Source organism: Trachymyrmex cornetzi, unplaced genomic scaffold (assembly GCF_001594075.2).
Source record: "Trachymyrmex cornetzi isolate Tcor2-1 unplaced genomic scaffold, Tcor1.1 scaffold56, whole genome shotgun sequence".
NCBI lineage: Eukaryota > Metazoa > Arthropoda > Insecta > Hymenoptera > Formicidae > Trachymyrmex > Trachymyrmex cornetzi.
In genome coordinates, this window is record NW_017299871.1 from 1,998,031 (window position 1) to 2,021,387 (window position 23,357).

Genomic DNA, 23,357 nt, shown 5'->3' on the forward strand with positions numbered 1-23,357 from the left:
GGCAGCTAGGCAGCTAGGCAGAGCTGGCGGAGAGGAGAGCCGAACGCGCACGAGCGCGAACGAACGCGGCCGATGTTCGAGCAGCTGGTCGTGGGAGTCGAATCGCCCGCCGCTAGGTTATTCGGTGAAACGGAGGCTGATATTGGGTGGTGGTACCAGCCACGGTCGGGCCACGGCCCGTCCTCATCATCCACCTATCATTCTCCGCGACCCGTTCCTTATCTACTCTCTGTATTGCAAAGAAGAAAAATGTTAAACAACCAGCAGATTGAGCGTGATTATTTGCGGGGAATAGGGAATGCTCCTTCCACGCCGGTATAATGAAATTTCCATCTTCGATGAGAGAGGAAAAGCGTATATGCGTCGTGAGATAGGAGGAGAAAGAGCGGATGGACTGTAGAAAATTCGTATCTTCGAGATAGGTACTTGTATGAGAGAACGAGAAAGAGAGAGATCGAGAACTGTCTCGCCGGGTCTCTTCGTAGAATGGAGTAGCGAGCGCGATCGTTGATGGTAGATGATCCGATAGAATGAGAAGGGATAGGAGAGGATGGCGGTACCAGCCACGGCTCCCGAGAGCTTGTCCGTCCTCCATCCTCGCGAGCTGCAGCAGGTTGTTACAGGGAGAAGGAAGAGGAGGAGACGAAGGAAAGAGAGAGAAACAGAGAGAGAGAGAGAGAGAGAGACTAATGTCCATTTCTATCAATATAGAACTTTGATCTCGGTTCAATTTACACTTAACTCTTTTTTTAATTCTTACGTTAAAAAAAAATTACTCAATTTCAAATATTTGTTTGAATAGTACCTAAATATTTACTAAATGTAAACATATATTTGTTTGGTACAAAAACCATATAAATTTAAATATCATTTTTTTTTGAGGGGGGGGGGGGGAGTTTAGTTAGAACTATTGAAACAATATTTATTAAAATTTCGTAATTTTTTGTCAATGTATAGGACTAAAAAAAAATGTAGAGTCAGTTGAACCGAGATTAAAGTTAAACCACATTGGTATGACGTATTTTTACGACCAAGATTCATCTCCGTCCCTTCGCGCTAAATAGATAAGAGGATAACCGGCGCCGCGCGGCGTGATCGTCTCGGAACAAATCGGCCGACGATAGTTACACTCCATTTTCTATTCATAGCCCGTCGGTGCGAATTGTTACGCGAGGCCGAGCACGGACTGAAACCTTTAGCACGTAATCTCGACGAATTCAATTCCCGACCGCGCTATAGATACGGGAGAATGAACCGTGCGCCAATTGCCGCGAATAAACATAGCCGTCACTTTCGCGTCATCAGAGTCTGGACTCGTTCAGAATATGCAGAACGTCGCTCCCGGTTCCTGCATGACCACGATTTTGCAGCTGCAGGATTACGCGCTATGGCAATTAAGCGCGAATTTTCCTTATAGCGATTAATAAATGATTTCCAGCAAGCGACACGACGACCGTTTCACCTTTGTTTAACATTGGCAAACAACAATGTGTGATTCACTATGTTATATACAATGGCTGCGTTCAGCAGACTCAACAGTGAACGCTCGCTGCTATTGATGTATTCTTCTAGATCTAAAATCTGGTTGGACGATCTAAAAGAATGCACCAGTGAGCGTTCACTCAATTGTTGAGTTTGTTGAACGCAGCCATTGTCATCTGCGTCGCTTGTTGGAGAGCAAACAAAATTTTCTACCTGCAGCTGAAATTCCGTTCTCTTAATTTCTCTCTCCCAATGATCGAAGCAGCGCAGAAATGCGCAAATGTCTCTTCCGAGGAGGACTTTATAGAGGCCTAACAAGTGAAATTCAGGGCGAGGTTTCGCGACAGGATGCACGTGCACTTCTACGCCGTATAAACGCGAAACATTCGCAACGAGTGACCCCGCGTATACACAAGCAGAGGCACATACGTCGGTGTCTCTCTTTTATGAGCGCACGCTATATCAGCGTATTCAACTACCGTTTGTGAGAAAATAATGCCAAATTGCGAAATCACTGGGGCTGTTCCGCGTATACGACGCAAAAGGTGCGTGACCGCGTAAATGCGAGATCATAAATCATTCTTTCTTTCCTTCCATATTTTTCCTCTTTTGTTTTCCTTTTCGTTTTACGATCGGGAAATCCACGATCACAAATCATTATGATTAACATTAACGAGATTTGCAAAGTGAGCAATAAAACATTTCGCTGTAAATATCCGATAATTTTATTAGCTTTGTCCGTTACTACTAATAATTAGCATAGATTTATAAATAATCTGTAAACATCTTGGAAATTTCTTGGAATCCTGGAAATTCCTCTTTATTTTTACAATATAATGTTTTGCAAACTCTGTATACCGTAAAGAAGTTTTGTGCTTTAATTTCATAGGATTAAAAAAATCGCGAAAATCTCTTCTCGATCGAGGATATTTTCGATGACGGATTAAAAATTTTACTCGTCAATTTCACCGCCATAAGAATATTAAAAAAAGTGATTTTATAATCGCGCTTGAAACCGGCTTTGTGAATTTCGCCGAATGTTGCGGAAACATTCGAGATTTTAGTGCGTCATTCGCACAGTGCAAAAAAAAAACGTGATAATTCCAAACAAAACACCATGTCAAACGTTATGGCATTTTGCACGTTCGGACGGGTGTATTAAATGCGGACAGGTTTCAGATGTGATTCAGCATCCAAGCGGAAAACCGGTTTTTTTGTCTCTTTTTTTTTCGCCCCGCCTCATTAATTATACAATCAAACGAAAGATTCGGTTGCACAATTAATGTTTTGGTTTCTCATTTCCGTTTTAACCGACTAGGCGTGAGGTGACTCGTACGATGGATTTCTCACGATCGTAGATTTGCTTGGTTTTCGCGACTCGTCGATCTTTTTGGAACTTTCTCAAGTTTCGGTTTCACCGGTGATGACAGTAATGGTCACCTCGGACAATGCCCAATCGCTACTAAAAGCCGAGCCGCCTTAAACGGTAAGCGGCGCGCGAAAGTAGGGAAAGTATCATTCGATTCGCACGTATATCCGCCATTCATATCACTGATGAAAGAAAAAGAACTCAGAGCTGTTATTGTTAATGAAAAAAATTTACTAAGTTTCAATCAATATTTGTTTGAATAGCACTAACTAAACATTTACTTACAGTAAATAAATATTTTATTATTCAATAAAAAATAATGCTTGAATGAATTGCTCTTGTACTAAATAAATATATATTTACATTTAGTAAATATTTAGTTAATAATTGTTACTGAAACAAATATTTATTAAAATTTAGTAAATTTTTTGCGATACGCGCAAATTTATAAAATCTTCTAATTTTGTAAATCAAATAGTTGAAAGCATTTATAGCCCCCTTACTTAACCAAATCTTAATGAAAAAATTATGGAATAATGCGCTATTTATGCGCTACCCATATACGTAAAAGAAAATTTTTAGCTCATTTCGTTTGGCTAAAAAAAAAAATTTTTTGTATAATTTAAATAAAGTTAAGTGGAGGGGCCAGCTAGGCAGACATTAAGAGACGTCTATTTAGCTGGCCCCCCGTCCCGAGCATTTAACAAAAACTTAATGAAAAAATTCTGGAATAATGCGCTATTTATGCGCTACCCATATCCGCAAAAAAAAATTTTTGCGCTTATTCCGTTTAGCTAAAAAAAAAAATTTTTTTGTACGGGGGCTGAGTAGGCAGTCAGCCCCCACAAAAAAACATTTTTGCGCTCATTCCGTTTAACTAAAAAAAAAATTTTTTTTAGTTAAACCACTTTGAATTTTCAAATTTTCAAACCGCCGTAACGATTCGGTCATTTTTCTTATTCAAACATTTTGAATCCAGATTCGTAATATTATATTTCATAATAAGTCGTTTAAAATTGCAAAATTAAATACTCTGACTATGCAAAACAATTCTCTGATTTATGCGCTACTATTTCAAAGCATTTTGGATTTTTGCGCTGCAACCCTTAAAGCACTTCTCCCTCAGGGTCCTTTAAGGGTTGCAGCGCAAAAATAAAAAATGCCTGGAAATAGTAGCGCATAAATAGCGCATAAATCCTGTGTATTTAATTTTCCAAACCAGTTGTTTGTAACTGGTGGGGGGCTGACTAACTGCCTATTCAGCCCCCCCCACAAAAAAAATTTTTTTTTAGCCAAACGAAATGAGCTAAAAATTTTTTTTTGCGGATATGGGTAGCGCATAAATAGCGGATTATTCCATAATTTTTTCATTAAGATTTGGTTAAGTGGGGGGGGGGCAGCTAGGCAGACGTCTCTTAACGATAAAATAATATTTAAAAATGCCATTCAAAGAAATATTTCATAAAATTCAGTAAATTTTGTTTTCAGAGAACAAATTTTGTTGTCATGCAGTAAACTGATCTTCGCGATCTGACGAATGTCCCCACAAGTCTCCACGAAATCAACATTTTTCACTCGTAAATCTCGATCGCATTGTGCACAGTGTATCTCACGGTAACGGGACAACGATTACATATATATATATGCATACACGTGTGCACATTCACTTTACATAATAACGGCCGGCCGGGTGCTTATCATAAAAATAAATGCGCGTCGGTGACTCGACGTCGTGTTCTCTATTACGTGAGAAATAATTATGATGCGTAATTCGACTGGAATTCGCACGATTGATCGAAGCCTGGCGGCCGCGATACGCCCTCGTGAGAGCGAACGTAAAAAAAAAAGGTGTATTGGAAAACGTATTTGTTCGTGCATACGCACGTATTACGCCCACTTGATAAACGCCAAAGTGAAACTGTATATCTCTCGAATTCGTTGTAATAAAAAAAAACACGAGGTGACTACAGATATGTATACGTAAGAATCGCGCGATATCAGTGCAAACGTGTAACGTTGCGGTTGAGATAAACGCGTTTTTCTTCCGCGACTTCTCTCCTGCGCTTCGATTTACACTTTCATTTTTCGTAATGACGTTCGTGTAAAACGCGGATCGCGCGCATGGGCATGAAATCGCGATCCTCAGCCGCGTAATCGTCGCGAGCGCGCCAAGCATGGAACGGAACTATACAAACACTTGGAATAATTGTATCAGTTCGAACTTTCTAGCAAATGTATCCACTAAATTGTATAACCAATTTGCGAATAATTATATAATTGGGATATTTAAAATATCTCCAGCTATTCAGATATTTTAAATATTTAAATACAATTACTAAGTTCTTCTTTTTTGCTAATTTATACAATATTGATAACGAATTCGTTTATCAATCTCATTACGCTTGATTTAATTTACTCTCTAGAACTGTAGAAGTGAATCTCACTCTGAAAAGTAAAATCTCATTCTTAAAGATTGAAAAATTTCGATCTTTTTCAAGATTGGCTTAATTTTTAATGTTCAAAGTAAAATCCAAATAATTGATGAGAGAGTACCTTCGTGTATTTTTCACATAACGTCCGAAATTCTCATCAACAGCGGAAAGTCAAAATGTCAAATTATTCAATATCGTGTTGCTCGAAAAATTGTTTGCAATGCAGTAATATTACAATAACATACTGTTGCGATATAAAAGACATATGTGTTATGTAACCTAAAATAGCGGCATATAATAGCACATCACGATCGACGAAGCATGTAGTAGACGATTTTTCTTTTAAACAAGTGATGTGTCTCGAGCTAGAATAACGATTTTGAATCAAGGAATTTGTTTTTTATTCCTGCATTGCTCTCTGAACTGCTTTGAACTGGAACACGGTGCAATAAGTAAACAAAAATAAATTGGAGTAAAACAAATATACGTTTGTTTCATTTCAGCCAGAAATAAAAAGCAGACCTAAGATCTCTGAATGGATTTTTAGAATAGAGGACTTCCATCGTTGGAGCTGACTGATAGATATTTATTAATTTTCTAGTCATTTATAATGATTTAATAACTCAAGATTTATGGACGTGACACGAAGTGCGAGCGAAACTTTCGTATCATCAAACGTGACGTAGATGATAATTACGGAAGCAGCAAGAAGTTGGTGGAATAGAATTGATGGATTCGAGGTATGTAATTTCCGCGTCGACAGTGCGCGAATAAAGATTATCGGGAAAAGACGAGCTCTTCCGTGACGACAGTTTTTCAACTTTAATCGCATCTTCGCTCATTCGCATACGACCCTGAAAATCCCGCGAATGCAAAAAGAATTTATTCGGAAATGAAACTTGTAAGAATATTGAAAATGTATTAAAAATATAATTTTGAAAGATTTATGGAAAAATTTTTGGATTCCTTAAATTTTTACTAGATAATATTATAATAAGATTACACAGTTAGAAAGTTTGTGTCAAATTGAACTTATTTCAAACGGTCCATTCAAATTTTTATGTTAATTTAAAAAAACATAAGATGAATGTTAGAAAGTAACACAAATATTATGTAAAAAAATTATCACAAAAATACTAATATAATTTGCAAACAAATTGTACAAACATATATTTTTAGTAAACATTAATGTTACGTTAAATTAAATTAGTAAGTCATTTATCTCGGAATTTATTTAGGTTTAAAATGCATTATTTTTATTTATCCGCTTGCTCACCAATTGTATTATTTTAACATTAAGAAATATTGAATATCAATTTAACACATTAAAAATTTATGTAAAATTAATACTCAAATATGTTGATTAAAAATTCAACACAAAATTTTAACAAGGACTTGAGTGGATCGTTTTCAACACAAATATACAAAATGTTTTTTACCTTATATAAGGTTATAAAAAAGTGATATAAATATGGAGATGCAGAAGATTAATGCTCCGGTCTCTCGCACAAATTAAGAGCTTATTGTTAGTCACGGAACATCGGAATCGAAGCAAGCACAGCGACAAGAACATATAAAATTATCGTGGAATGCAGTTCACGTGCACTCGGACAAGCCTCGGCTAGCGACGCACGCATGTTGCGTACACGCATCACCTACGTGCAGGATGCATGTAGACACAGATTCTCTCCGTCTCAGGAATATGTTGGCTAAAGAAGCCGATAGTCACGCTGCAATTATCGACTTCCTATTCGGCATTCCCCACATTTCGTTCTTTAATTCTCAGCATCACAATATAATATGTAAAGCGCGTATATTACTTATTCTTTCTATCAGCTGTAATTGCATTTATCAATCAAGCTATTATTGAACTCAATTTGTTATTCCATTAATTGTCAGGAATGCATCTTTATGTACATACGTGCGCTTTTCTACACAGAAAAAAGACTATTCTTAAATCAACCATAATATACTCATATATAAGCAAAAATATTATAATCTTGCTTCAAAGATATCAATTTTGATTTCATTAAATTTGTTTTGATGCAAGTATTACTTTGCACTTAATTCAAGACTTGCTCAATTAAAAATCTTATATCAATACAAATTCAAGACTAAAATTTTTAAAGCAAGATTACGATATTTTTGCTTATATATATGAGTATATTATGGTTGATTTAAGAATAGTCTTTTTTTCTGTATAGTAGCTACTTTATTTTATACGGTTCATTTGTATAAAATATGCATAACAACTGCGGATATATACATAGCCTAATAGTCTAACATCTCCCATTGTAATGTGTTTTTTAAAAATTTGCGTTATACAAGCGAACGAATCGCGCACGCGAGTTTCGCAGATGACTCAAAGAATGCAAGTCAAACGTTAATAAGCGGAATAAACACGATTTACGGGCGATTGTCGATCTTGGCATTACGTGGCATTTTACGGACATTTTTACGATTACCTGATATAAAAGAGTTTACGTCTCGTCATGCGGCACACCCATGCCGTATTTTCCATAAATTCATAATATGAGAAATGATGGTACTGACAGTCGCTCGCCAATTCAACTTATAATTCATACACACGACGAGCCAATAATTCATCAATCAATCACAATCTGTTCAATGCCAGATGAGTGTGCAAAAAAAATCGTACTTTGCTCCGAACGCAAATCGTCGATTCTGATCAATGACAAATTTAAATGGCGACACGAAGTTATAGCAGTTAAAAATAAAATCGATTAGTTAAAACAATTAAAAGAAAATAAGTAATGAACTGATGAAAGAAAATAAATACAATTAATAGAAAATAAATACTATAATATTCTTTAAGAGATAATGCAACGTTTGTTATGAAGTGAAGCCTCAGACTTGTTTGAATTGCATGGAAATCCAGTTCTACTGTCCTTGCCGAGTAAGATTTGTAACAGATACGCGTTATGACCGTGAATTATCTTCAGAATATCCGAACCGTACATTCATTCGAAGAAACTTGTCAACCATATTCGAGAAAACCTTTAATCATGCTCTTGACCACCTGAGGATCTTTTCACCCGCATTTTTGTGTACCGGCATTGTGTCGTTTACACGACAGAAAATCGACGTTTCTTTCTCTGTCTTTCTCTTTATATACCGGGTGACTTATCGGGGCCGCTTGCACCGTTACGTACGCGCACAACGACAACGTTCGAGATAGGATTATCTAAAAGGTTTGGCTGAGATACCGTTTGCAACGCTTCACATGTTTCACATAGTGCATCATAAAGCGCTACACAGTTTCACACTTTATCAAATACTATAATTACTTCGAATGGTATGACCATATATTAACTATACGATACGATATCGACATCGTGCATCCCACCGGAAAAAGACTTCTTTTTCCTTTTTCCTGGAAGCTTCTTAGAAAGAATTTAGTCCTCATTAATACTCGAACTACTAAAAATGTAAATATATCAGTATATATAACAAAAACTTCAGCGTTGCATTTTAATGATAATAATTAGCGCATAAATGTGTAAAAACTTCCTTGAAATTATCACGTTATATAAAACTGCACGCAAGAATGAATGAAGACGTGATTCTGCAAGAATTATTATAGATTATTAACGTGGAACTTTCTGACATTAAATCAAAGAAACAAAAGATTACATCGACACCTGCCTTGCAATATTCTTTATAACTCTAGCAGGTGCGAATTATTCCTCCAAGAGGGGGAAGCGAAACTTCCGGTTGTAGCTAATCGACGGAAATTTTATTCTCAAAAAATAATACAATTTTTATTAAACAAATATTACCTCTATAAAATATTTATAGGTGAAATATTTGTATTTAAACAATCATCTCAATTCTTCATTCTTTGATAAATTAGAAGGCATTAAATGTCCGCAGCTGCATTTAAAACTAAATTAATATCGCGAGGTCTGTTACGCCCCCTCCGTTCAGGGCTAATGACATTTCACAGTACACAGCTCGCGTATGTAGGCAGCACCGGAATACGAGGACAAAGCGAAACGAAAACAACAGTCGACCGTTCCTTTGCGGTATTACCGCTTTCCTGCTGCTCTCTCGCAGTGTCGTAACTAGGCAAACCTTTCCGCAGCGTCCGGTGCGTCTCGTCGAAGCGCATCCAGACAAGCCGCCGTCTCCCATAGTTATCGTACGTCACGATAACGCCTAAAATAAAGATTATTTCGCCATCCGCAGAGCAAATTGCCTCCGTCTAACAGCCGACGTTTCCGCGGTTCCTTTTCCTTTTTTTGCAATAAATTGCTACCTTCGCCTATACCGGGTGATTCAAGTATGCATCACGTATCCGTTGACAAAGAATGCGTATGTTAAGAGATTTTTTACATAAATTCGACTCGCTTTGGGATCGCTTTTAAAGTGGTCGAAGATGCCAAAGGTGCCAAATAATCAAGACTCAAGCTCTAAAAAGAAAAAAAGAACCCGATGAGCCATTTTTTATCTCAAAATTATACAAAGCACAAAAAAACATAAAATTTCCTTTTCGTACACAACACACTCTTATAAAATTATACAAAATAAATAATCTCCTAAGTATCATTATTACGGTAAACCTATATTTTTTATTGTAAAGGACAATCCTTGATTTCAGATAGCGCTGTCCTTTAAATTTATTTATTTCTTTCAAAACTCAAGTTTATCTTTTATTTTAATAATAATCCGGAAAATTCCTTTTTAATTAACATTCAAATGTCTAATATCGCATTAATGTTTACGAAAACAACCGATAAATTTAGTTGCAAGAGCAATATTAGTCCAAGCGGAGCAACAAAGCCAAACAATAATGTCAAAATGACATCAAAGTTATGATTGATTGAAAAGTGACTTTTAATAATCAAATTTGCAGCTATTTTGACGTCATTTTGATGTTATGATGACTTGTGCTTTATTTAAAAGTTAACTCAGATATACAGCGTAAGAAAAAATTTCAAAAGTTAATACGCAGACTTCTGACAGTCACAAAATAGAGTTTTGAAATATTTAGAAATAAAGTTCTAAACTTTTCAGGTTTGTCCTTTATTTTCTCTAAGAAAATATGGTCACCGTAATCATTATAGACATCATTATAAAGTCAAACAGTAAATTACATTATATAAATGCTTTCAAGTTATTCTAAAAAAATATTTAAATAAATAAGTAAATCTAACTTTTCTATGCTGTAGATTCAAGAGATGCAAGATATATCATATTCCGACGCTTCGTGAAGGAAACTTCGTCTCTCGCTTTTATCCCGTGAACTCGCTCGTTTAACGTCACGTCATACCGAACTGGTACGCGCGGCACGTGTTTGACGTTCGCGTAAATTTATATTTGAGAAAAGTGATAAGGACACGTAACGACGGCGGTGAGAGAACGGCGCAGAATGACTCGCGGCGGACATTTGCCGTGACGTGACGCCATCAAGTCCTGTCGGAATGGCAGGTTCGAATACCTTGCCTGACTGCCTACCTACCTGCGAGCAACGCACGCACCGGCTGCTCCTCGCTCGTATCAATGTGTCTTCCGCCGTGCGGTGCACTGTGCAACGGGTGGCTCTTTAAAAGTCGATTCGCCTAGCCATTTCGCTTAGCCATTAAACCGGTCGCTTTTGTCAGCCTGCCGGCGTGCACACGCACGCACACGCACGCACGCACGCGAACGAGCGGTCGCCAGGCCATAAGTACGCGGAGCAAACGCCGAGTATTACTCATTTCCACGCACTAGGTGACGGACTAATTCCCGTCTAATTGAAAGTGGCGATTAATCAATCATTTTGGCGGAAGATGGCTCGCGCGACGATCATTAGAGCTTGATTAACGCGCGCGACACGCAAATACCGTATTTCGAGGAATTCCGTTATTGTCGCCGACGATGTTCATTCGTGCGCGAGGAGGGACTCATCACTCACGGCGACTGATTCCTCACTTTTCCCATCGTTCTGCGAACAAAACTCTATTGTTTTTACGAGAATTTCAAGGAAACTGGAATTTCTAAATATATATTTTTTAATATATTCGATGTTGAATCTTAAATTTTTTTATTTATCACTCGATTATTAATGGCCATGTTTAGCACAATGTTTATTTTGCAACTGTTGGGAGTTTTCTTTTCGTTAAGAAGGATTACTCCTAAAAGTCAGGGAGGTCCTCCATTCCTGAACTCAAAGAACAAAAATAATTAAAACAGCTTAAACGGATTTTGCTTAATGAGTATTCACAAGAAATTAATTTTGGGGACAAAGAAAGAAGAAAGAATTGGAGGTAAAAAAGTTTTATAGAAAGATTTCTGAGAATCCAAAATGATTAATGTTTAAGTTTTTCCAGTTCCAGAATTAGTTTGCAATTTTAAGAGAAAAATAAACTAAATTAGTAAACTAAATATGTGTGATTTTGTGATTTGTTAGTAATTAATTAAAAATAACAGTAAAACAAAAAAATTCAATAGTTCACATCACTCAACTACCCTTCTTTCTCTCGGATCCAAAAGTCTAAACTCAAATTTGGCTTCTCTTAAATAAAGTTCTGGCTACGCCTATGATTATTCCTCCAAATCTACAAGTATAATCCAATCTGCGCGAAAAAATGTCAATAGTCGAAAAATAAGCAAGATAAAGATTTGAAAAATAAACAAAATAAGCAAAGTAAACATTCTGCTGAACGCGGTCAATATTTGCGATTGCAAGTTAAACAAAGATAGCTAATTCTAAATCGATTACGAATAATCGTAGCATTGGTTACTTTCTTCATGTTATTCACTGTGCTTTAAAACGATTTCAGAGACGAGTCATGAACACGACAAAGAGTGGGCGTTTGTACGATACAAAACGTTATCTGCGCGTCGTTAACCTTTTCAATATTCAAGGAATGGCATTGTGCCATATAATAATAAACGATAAATAACCCTTAATATACACGATTGGATTATTCGTGTCTTGCACATTTCTTTTCTTCAAAAAATTAAAAGCATCAAGTAATTAATTATAATATTTATATAGAATTTATATTTTTTTAAATGTAACCACCTTACAAATATTTTCTAAAAATGTTAAAATATATGTAAGGATAATATTTATATATTTGTTAAAGTAAACGAAAATTAATTTGGGACATGAATGACCCATCGTGTCTAATAAAAGATCGAAAAATCACGTACTAAGGATTAATAATAAATGACAATCAGGTGTTTGTGACGAGACGACTATTCTTTAGGTATAGACAAAACATACACGTTTAGTGGATCGTCGATCGTTTGACGGGATCCGTTAAATTCGGTTAAATTCTCTCTTGTCATCTGATCGATTAAAAAGAGACGAGCAGAAGCACGAAAATGGTGAATCCTCTACGGTAAAAGTGCTTCTGACATTTGAAGACACTCGCGTGCGAATGTTTCCACGGACGTCCTTGGGTCAGTTCGCCGTGCGCAACATCAGAAATTCAACCTGATCGCGCGAGGCCGCTTACATTATCGCTTTACGATTACTTGCACAGGGGCCCTTCGTTCAATTCTGTCAAATACCGGTAATGTACTTTCGATCCCATCCTTCCCGTGGAATTTCCGTGAGCGCACGAAACAAAAACACGACTCGAGAACACGCACAGATAAACACTGGAGTAGGTAAACAGATTCGGAGCCAGGGCACCTATTATGGAAATGTTCGGAATTGATTTCAATCGGAATTATTCAATTATTCCCTAGATTTCTATTGTGTTTTCTGGGAAAAACGGAATAATTCCGATCGGACTCCATTCCGACTTTATTCAATGATAGGTACCCAGATACAATTCCGGATTTCGATCACGGTTGCCACCTCCCTGCCGGAGATCGATTGCCTATCAAAATTACAGATACTTTCCGATACAAGACACAGGCTGCTTTTCTTTTGGGAGATACAATCGGCATAAATGTCGTTCTATCTTTGTTATTCATTGCATGTCGAGAAGAATGTTTATTCATTGAATGTTCAAGAAGGAAAGAACAACGTTTGTGTCGACTAGCAGCTACAGTATAAAATATAGAGTTTCCAGATATGAAAAAAAAGGAGAGAAGATAAACTGTACAAGAAATTCAGCTAAAAAGGACGGACCTACAGTAAATTAAGCTGTTTTCTATTTAGGAGACACAAGTGACGTTCGTTTTATCTTTGTTATTCATTAAGTATCCAGAAGGATAGAATGATGTTTGTATCGACTATGTCCTTTAAAAGGAAAGCAGCTTTAGAGGTTCTATTACAAAATCTGACCATGAAACGATAAGTTTTTGTCAACTTTAGTAAATCAGAATAAATAAGATAGATGATCTATTCGTCACTCCGGATAGCTTAGACGTAGTTCAATTAAATCTACATAATATGTATTAAAAAGTGATTAATTGTGAATATTAATATCATCCAAAGTTTTATAATGAGATTTGGCGATCATGTGGATTACACTTATACAGATTTGGCAATTTGTGAGTGACTCTACCTTGACCGTTTGCGAAGTCTTATATGGATTACGAATATTGCTGACGAAGATTCCAAGGAGAACCGAAACGTTCAAGATTTATCAAGATTTTAAATAAAGGAGACATCAACGTATCGAATGGAGTAACAAATTTATTTGTTAAAATTTTATTGCGCACCTTCGCTCGCGCTGATTCTCATTAGCCCGGATTAATTTTGTATTTGTTTGTATTTTAAAGAGAGTCCTTGTGTGTGTGTGTTTAACATACTTAAATAAGATAGTATAAGTTAGAATGAGATAGCATACGTAAAAAGAGACAGTATATGTCATATAGACATAAGAGACAATGTACATCCTTCTTTTTATTATGGATTTTTTTTTATATAAGCCATTACCTAAGCTTTAAACCGTAAACAATTGATCATAGTCGATAATTCTCACATTCTGTAACCGGTGAATTTCTAACGGCTTAAGAATTACAGCCCTCTCTCTTCTACAATAAGCCGCAAGTCAAAAGTTCTAAGCGATATTAAGTCATAATCGGTGAAGTTGGTCAATAGCCAACTTGAACGACTTGGTTAAAACTTCTGACGTTCTGACTTGCGGCTTATTGTAGGCCAATTAAAATTCGAGTAACGACTCATTGTAGAACATGCGTTATTTATTTTAACGAAATTACTGCAACCAGACTCTGTTTATAGGATCTCTATCGGGTACACACCTGGTGTGTCACTTTCGATTCCCGGAACCGCGAAAGCTTTGTTTTGGTGTCGCGCACGGCGCAACCACGAGATATCCCGTGGCAAGAATCAAGATCGCAGCCGGTCTTTGATCAAAAATCAAACGCGGGACGAGTCGGCGATAAACAGAGAACAGACGGGAGAAGGCAACCGGACCGGATCGCGAGGACACGCACCTTGCGCGTTACCCTTCCTCGGAAACCGACGACGAAGGAGGACGGTTCGACCTTTGCGCGCGCGTTCTCTCCACCGTTAAGTTAACCGCGCGCTTGTCTCTCCTCGTATAAAAATACCGAAATAGAAAGTCGGAGTCGCGCGCTCCGCACGGTGCTCCCCGAAAGACATTTTCCACCTTCTTCAGGTGCACACGCGGGCACCCGAGGGAAATTCAAAGGATTCTTTTTTTCTTTCGGAGAGAGCAAGAGAGAGAGAGAGAGGGAGAGACCTGAAAGCGTGCGATGCGCAATGTGTGTTATGTTTTCACTTACCGGCCGCGACAGATCGTTGTGTTGCTCAGCGACTGACGTTCTTTGGTCGGGCACGTCGCCGCTTTCCACGGAGAACTGTAATCCACCCGCTCGGACGGACACGCGACTCACCAGTGCGAAGAGTGCGAACTGCGAAGCGCCGCAAAGTGCGAACGGCGAAATATACGTTTGAGAGCCACGCGGGATTGGCGCGCGCCACGCCGCCTGCCGGAGTACTCCTCGCGTCCGCCATCTTGAATTGTCCCCAACGCCATGTTGGCCGGCCACGGCGCCATGGCGGTCGGCGGGAAAAGTCAAATGCGCGCGAGAAATCTGGACAGAATATTTTAATTAAAAAGGAATATTTAGAAATATTAGATTGAATATTTAATAATTAAGGGTTATTATTCATTGAATAAGCAATAAAATAATTTCCACGTTTAGCTGCGTCTTTAAAATTTCGAAAATGCTTAAAGCAAGAAATACAAAAATACGATTACACACGTATTAATATATTAAAGAAATGTACTTGTTAATAATATCTACAATAAAGCTTTAAATATTACTATAAGGTTTGTTAAAATACTTAATCAATAGAAGAAGCATAAAAGTTAAATACAAGATCTTTGTACAAATTATCTATTAAACAAGTCTTTTTCCTATACATATATATAATGATATAAAGTATGCTCCTTTTGTTTACTATTAACTTTTGTCTCAATTTTTATAACTTTGTAAAATTTAATAAACTATTATATTCGAATCTTATATTAAGAACATTAATAGATATATATATAATAGAAAAACCTTACAATATAATCATAAATTCAATGATGTAATCTTCGATCCGATGCAGTAAATTTGCATGTCCGGTCTCGTTATCGCGCAACCTCAGATGACATTTCCAGGTCCGTGGGAGCTCTCGAGAGCTCGAGAGCTCTCCCGCGAGGAAGAAGGCGCATGCTTCCCCGTTCAAGCAGGCAGTGTGGAGACGGCCCTGCTCGCCGCGGTGATACGTTTTGACGTCCAACATGGCCACCTGATGTCTAGCAGACGATACACACAGGTGGCATGGGAGAGCTGTAAATAAAATCCATCCTCTAGATTTAATTATGAGCGAACGTGTGCAGAAGGAGAGTGCCGATGATTCCGATCGCGTCGACGATGCAGTGGATCCGCGAGTGCAGGTGAGTGTCGCCGCCGTCCGCGTGTGCGTCGCCCAGACGGAACAACCGCGAGGGGGGAGCCCCCGCGACACTCTCGTCGTCGGCGAGAAGAAGCCTCGCCGCGATACTAAACCGTACGGAAAGAATCGCGTCGTAGGATGTGTGCTTCATCGCGAGTCTCGGTGTGTAACGCCAGTCCCATTTTCCTTCGTGAACGTCTTCTACTTTTCCTTCTCCCTCCGCTCGCACACACACGCACGCACTCACGCACACACACGCACGAGTTATAAAACGTCCCCGATTCTTAATCCCCCTTTGTCCCCCACCCGGCTGTGAAGGCCTATTACTACGATAGCGCGTGCTAAATTACCCTTGTTGCCCGGTAACTCCGTCTCGACGCGAGAAATTGGAGCACAATGAATGGGGCTACTATATATATATATATATATATATATATAATTACTTTTCACATATAAACATTTCAAGGAGAGGGATGAAATGTAAATTGTTTGCTCGAATAAAAAATTCGCGTATGTTTAAAATTTGTGTAACTTTTATGTATTATAGCATGTAAGATAAAAAAATACTTTTTTAATGATATCTAATTTAATGTTTTCTGAAGAAATGTATGATATTTTGTTTCAGATTGAACTTGAAAGATTAAACACAGCTACGGACGATATTAATAAACTAGAAGTTGATTTAGATGTAAGTACTAATTTTTATTAAAGCATGACCTTGCATTTGTAATTGTCCCTTGCCTGTCTAGATTTCGCATTGCGATATATACATGAACGATGCTTGAGGAACAAAATTGCCAACAAGTTTTGAAACTGGTTGCGATTAGATTTCATTGAGATGATTGCTGTGTAAGATACATGTAAATGGATAATGATTTGAAACGATGATCTTAACAGCACAGTCCATGATGGCTTCAAAGAAATAATTTTTAATTTGAGATTGTGGCTTGATTTGAGATTGTAGGAATTGTATAAGAATTATATACATCTTATACATCTTATATTCCATTCTTTCCGTCTAATAGAAAATTTTATTTCATCGTGTTTAGGAAGCAAGAGCAACCTTTAGAGAATTACTCTGTGAATCGACAATTAAGATTGACGCTTTGGCTAAAAAACTTGGAGCTTGCATTGAAAAATCCAGACCATACTATGACGCTAGATTTAAAGCAAAGGAGGTAAGAATATTTATATTTAGATAATTAATGCATTTCTATGGTTAGATTTATAAAAGAATTTATAAACATTTTTATTTCAGGCATTACAAGAAACGCAGAAGGCTGCGATTAGATTTGAGAGAGCCAACAGTCAACATTCAGCAGCCAAAGAAATGGTTTACTTAGCCGAGGAAGGACTACGGACCGAAGGAAGATGTTTTGATCACGCTTGGCAGGTAAGACTCTTCAATGTCAAGTCTTGAGAAAAATTATACGCAAGGTATTACGCAAGTAATGAAATATATTATAGGAAATGTTGAATCATGCTACGTCGCGAGTTAATGAGTCGGAGCATGAGAGAGCTCTCTCTGAAGCTGAACATAGGCACACAACTGTATTATATCACAAAGCGGAACACGAAGTTCAAAGGTTGCAGCGTGAATTGAAGCGTACTATTGCTAAATCTAGGTATGTAAGGAACCTGCCACCCTCTCATTAATGGAGCTCGAGTATACCTACCTTCCCAATGGTTTTTTATAATGCATGAAATTACCGCATATAGTTATTTTTTTATATGAACCACTTTTCGAAGAGCTAAAACCTTGTATACAACCAAGTTAATGTATCGGAACACGATAAATGTTTTATATACAAAACCTCTTATTGTTTCTTCCTGTTGCTATTGACATATTTTATCTCTACTTAAATAATCATCGAATTACTTTCGAATGATTATCGAACGTTTATGTTGTTTTCTATAGACCTCTTATGGTATTTATGTGTTTTGGTTATATGTTCATGTTGGCAGTATGGGTGCACGCCGCAGCTTGCTTCTGATAAACAGTATCGCCTACAGGCACAACTTGCTCATGTTGTAAGTAGGATAGATATTCTTTTTTATTTTTTTAAATACACGACATTTTTATTTTTATTGTGTCATCGAACTAGCTCTCTGTTCATTCATTTTAATCATCATCCTGATTGTGCATGAATTACTATATATTTTTGAGAATATTTCGAATGTACAATTTGCTAGTTTTTTTATTGATCCTTTCACGATAGATGTACTGCACACAAAATTTATCAAGTTGCTTCTTCCTAATCAAATTGCCATGCAACAAATTGTTACATGTGCATAAATACATTATACTACATTCAAATGCTGATTGTAAAAACATATCATTTTTACATAGCTCCAACTTAATGAAATATTACATAATTACATAGGCCTTACTATGAGATGAAAGCGCACTTTAATCAAATGCTGGAGGAGCAGAAGATGAAAGTCAGTGCACTGGAGAGATCAGTTGGCGAAGCAAAAGCTTCGTACGCGGAAGCATTACGAAATTTAGAAAAGATCAGCGACGAGATTCACAGGGTATAAATATAGACTTGTGTGAATATAATGTGATTCGAACTGTGTAAAATTTTCATTATACTTTTGCTGACAGACAAGAAGATACGACGGTATGGACGAATACGATAAAAGTACACAAGACGCGCCCGATTGCTCCGCTGCGCAAATTAACACGGCGACTCCAACGGATTCCAGTGTAACTGGATCTCCAGACAGCACAGATTACACTAGTGACGAATACTTACGCCTTCCCGATAAGATGAGTCCGAACGTGCCATGTCCGATGCCTACAAGAGTAAGTGTACATTCTTGGCAAACCGTACTTTTTAATTTCATTAATCGATAAATTGTGCTTTTTTCAGATCGAGAGAGATTCATCGTCGGAATACCTGGGCCTAAATAATCTGAACCTTTCATCCACCGAACCTCGTAAATACATAAAACGGGACCGTCCACGAAGTATCGCTGCGACTGACTCGAAACATATCGTATCTCTAAATCATACAAGTTCTTCTGCACCAGGCCTGACAGATCTGTCGGGCATTATATCTCCGGTTGAAAAGAGAGTCAAAATTCAAACACCTGTAAACGATCGCAAGAATAATTCTACTAATTCTCAAAACGGAGAGGAGTGGACGGAAATTAGCCTGAACAATTCGCCGGATGAAGTTTATTACAATAATGAGGTGTATTCCGATGAGGAAGATCAAATTCCCTACAAACCGCTACCGATGGATCTAAGTCCAGAACTTGCTCAGACAATTAATGCCACCAGCGAACGGCCGAAAGAACAAACTAGTCGAAGGAGATTAGTAACGCAAAAATCTTTACCCACAATGTCGAAAGTAAATGAAGTTACCTTAAGCGAAGAGAAAAAAGCCGAAGTTACGAGAAGTCCGTCAGTAAAAAATAGAAGCAAGCTCGATGGTAGCTTAGCTAATTGGATAACTAGAAGTTCAGCCGGTGGTGAAACTAGTGGTGGTAGTTCCAGTAAGTGGACGAATGTGTGCGTCTTTGACAAATTTCATATATTGTGAGATGTAGATTTATGCGTTAACATTGTTATTTCAGCGAATTCAAGTAGAAGACAATCTCTCGATATGTTGTGGAGTGGCGGTACCGGGGAACGCGTTAAGGAATTACTTAATCACGGCATGATGATGCTAAACATATCTAGCTTAACGGAACGACGTTCCAGCGAACCAAAGACAGCGGAGAGAGACAAGGACAAGTCTGACAAGTCTGAAAAGTCGGAAGTTAAAGGAAAGAAAGTCCCAAGTCCGTTAGAAAAAACAATGAGCTATCTTAATGCCGATGAGGAGACGTCGGACAGCGAAAGTTTAGCTAGGTAAGTTTATACTGATATATTCTTATCAATCAACGATATCTTAATTTTTCTTTTTCTTATCAAACTTGCGATTAGCGTGGAGATGCTAACAGAGGATCAAATCTCTTCACTCATGATGGAGCCGGACATGAATCAAGTATGCCAAGAGATTCTGGGAACTCCCTTAGTCGAAGTATGTCCGCTGTTGCAACAATTACAGCAACAATAGCCTTATCGCAGAGGAATTTGCACGACAAAGTGGCAAAGATTCAACAATAGAAAGTGTTCAAGATCATTATAAATCGGTAACATAATTAAGATACATCTCCTTTCTGTTACGCTACTGCATTATCATACTATGTTTCTGTCTATTGCGTGTTGTAGATTTTTCTGTTATGTGATATAGGACAAAGCAGGGCAAAGTAAAGGTTGTATTTCTAAGCAATCGTCAGATTGATTCCGACATTATTTATGGGTTTTACTCGGTATTATCAAGTTATTTTATTAGTTAGAAAAGTAATATTTATATGCTTAGAGAATATAATCGGTTAAGGCTTTTAATCAATTCAGAACTTGCGTTAAAAATGTCTCATTAGCTTCTCGGGCACTACAAAGCCTAACGTCATTTTTTGTGGATACGCTTACATGATATTTCAGCTTGTGAAGAGTGTTTTCGAACTTATTCTATAAAATCTTTCTAACATTTAAGATTTGGTAAAACTATGAAACATCAGTCGCTGAGAAAGCAATATGTAGTCACTTTTCTAGGATATTGTGTAGTTTAATCTAGATACTCATACACAAATTTATTCCAAGTCGCATCGACTATTTTTTGCTTGCCTTTACATGCGACTATTATCACGTTAAAATCTCTCGGAGCGTTTAACAAATATATTAGAATATTGTGCTATCACAGCGAAATATCAAACAATCTAGACAAATTAGGTGAATAAAACAAGGATTATATTCACCACGCTACGTTCAAAGATAATCGAAGGTTTAATAAGATCCATTTCTAGTAATGTAGATTAACTGTAATTTTGATTTAATTTATTCTTTATCTTTTTCTAATTTTTTGAACTAGAGAAGATAAAGGTAAGTTAATCCGAGATTAAAGTTAATTTTTGTTGGTAGAAATGGACACAGGATAAGCACTTCCTTGTCTCTCTCTATCTCTTCTTCATCAAAATACGGTCGGTCGGTCCACTAAGTTACTCGCGAAGCGTACAACCGAAAGAAAAAAAAAACATATATAGAAAGTTACAAGATGCCAATTATGACTGCGATGGTCAGATTATCTTTAATGCGGAACATACTGTATATATAAGCGTAGCATAATAATAACAATTCTAAACGTACATAAGTCTATGCGCAAAACGTACTGTTGGCATCGTAAATACCTGAAGAGTACTCGTTTTGAGTTCCATTAATATAATTCGTTACGCGAAGCTATTCGATCAGTGACAGCACGTTTTGAGCACAGATCAGGATTTTCGCGGCTTTTTGGCAATCATGCTGTTTCATATACGAAGCTTCGCGACAGTAAGACAGTAGTCACTCCAGTCAGGTTGAGCAAAATATTTTTCAATATTTTTCGTTCTGACGCGAGGCGTGCCTGTCAATAAATATCTTACGGGTGTTCCGAGATCGCTATGCGAAAAGCGAATGTTATACAAGTTATTATGAACAAAATAGTCTGGATAGTCGAATGATACTCGATGATGGTAATAATAATAGATCGAAGGCTTGCTCGAACGGATTCAGACACTCGGAATGAGTGAAATTTAAACGTAGTTCCATCATTTTTATTGCTGCGTATTGTGATATAGCTCTTAGCGATTTTAGACATTCAGTTTTGGATTTTCCAATTGTCGAACGAAAACATTAGTGCAAAGGATGCATGCAATATGCTATTTATAAAGAGTAATATATATAATATAAATTAATAATATATATACAAATTATTTATATATAAATTAAGTTATATATACATATACAGATCCTATTTATTTTGAGCGTAATATTCTGTAACCGGCGTTAATTGACACTTTTCATACAGCGTTCGTCAATTTTTATAAGGTGGCAATTGTGCTTCTTAAGGGATTGTTTTATGACTCGCAACTTGTCAAAGGATCTCTCTGTGTATGTCGTGTGAATGTGCAACATTATTTAATTACAAATAGTGTTGCAGTTATTAGGGGTATGTTCCACTTGGCATACGCAATGCTCGCAAGTATCATTCCATCCTTGTTTATAAAATATTGAACAAAGATGAAATGATGCACGCGAGCTTTGTTGCAAACGCCAAGTGGAACACATCCCAGATTTCGCTATCAAAAAATGTTGCGTGTTATACGTGTACAGACAGGCTCACGGAGATGTCATTATTGCCACTTTTCTGTAACATATAATCAATCTACTCGAAAGCCGGTGATCGCGCTTTAATGTTAAAGTTGGCGCCGAATATTTTCATGTACGTACAAAACACGACAAGCGTAATTCGCTCATTTGAATTATTCGCTCGAAAGTCGTGGAAAAAAGAATGAAAATGAGACGCCATGGTGTCTTTGTCGATCTCAATTATTTTCGCTCGCACTTTCTGTTCATATATATATAGGTTGTAATGTGCACTGTTAAATTCATAATGCCAAATTATATCCATAATTTGAGTTATTTTTAATTTCTATAGGTCACCCCTGCTCCTATTTAATATGTTGTTAATTTAAAATAATTAAGTTAAACGAATTAAAATAATTAAGTTAACTCAAGAAATGTATTAAATTTGACTCAAATTTAGTTCATTTTTTACTAAATGCATATACATTAATATGGACGTTATTTACTTTGAAACTAATTGTAGAAATTAATTAAATTTTGACACACATACACTGAGAGAAAAATGTACCAAATAATTATTTGAATATTATTAATATAACATTCACGCTTACGGAAAATAAATATTTGCTAAATAAAAAAATATAATAGTTAAGTTAATGAATCTTGTATAAATAAATGTTTACGTAAGTATTCAACTGGCACTATTTAAACAAATATTTATTTATTAAAATTTTGCATTTTTCTCTCAGTGTGAAAGTTAAAAACAAAATATTATTTAACTCAAGGGATTGTTCCTCTGATATCTAATAGTGTACAACTTCGTATGAATAAAGATTGTAAGAATTTTGTTAGCAGCGGAGACTGTAGATCGTTCATCGAAATTCCACATAATCACAGCGTCGTCGCGCTCGCGAGATGTATTTTTTGCCCCGCGTTTTTCAGTAACGACGATATAGCGAGCGGGGACGCGCACAGCGATAACGATAACAAATTGTATTGTACATACCTAATATTGTATATGTGAATGTAACTATGTATATATACATCATTATC

At 37.0% G+C, this 23,357-nt stretch overlaps 1 protein-coding gene and 1 pseudogene across 2 annotated transcripts; one reads left to right on the forward strand and one right to left on the reverse strand.

The window, feature by feature from the left end:
* Nucleotides 1-11: 11 nt before the first annotated feature.
* Nucleotides 12-16,050, reverse strand: LOC108765980 (uncharacterized; annotated as a pseudogene).
* On the forward strand, nt 15,977-21,881 carry LOC108765977 (uncharacterized). Of its 2 annotated transcripts, XM_018514944.1 has the most exons (11): nt 15,977-16,127; nt 16,752-16,814; nt 17,176-17,304; nt 17,385-17,519; nt 17,594-17,751; nt 18,092-18,157; nt 18,511-18,661; nt 18,735-18,935; nt 19,003-19,630; nt 19,712-19,988; nt 20,064-21,881. In XM_018514944.1, exons 1-11 carry the CDS (start codon nt 16,053-16,055, stop codon nt 20,194-20,196), a joined length of 2,016 nt encoding a protein of 671 aa, XP_018370446.1. In that variant the 5' UTR covers nt 15,977-16,052; the 3' UTR covers nt 20,197-21,881. The 2 variants fall into 2 exon arrangements, with proteins under 2 accessions (XP_018370446.1, XP_018370447.1); XM_018514945.1 differs by lacking the exon at nt 18,092-18,157.
* The last annotated feature ends 1,476 nt before the right edge of the window (nt 21,882-23,357 follow it).

Excerpts from the sequence above, each read along its gene's own strand:
- LOC108765977 (XM_018514944.1), top strand. The coding sequence starts at position 16,053 with ATGAGCGAACGTGTGCAGAAGGAGAGTGCCGATGATTCCGATCGCGTC. Across the intron at positions 16,128-16,751 it reads CAGTGGATCCGCGAGTGCAG|ATTGAACTTGAAAGATTAAA; the intron begins GTGAGTGTCGCC and ends ATTTTGTTTCAG. Across the intron at positions 17,752-18,091 it reads CGTACTATTGCTAAATCTAG|TATGGGTGCACGCCGCAGCT; the intron begins GTATGTAAGGAA and ends TCATGTTGGCAG.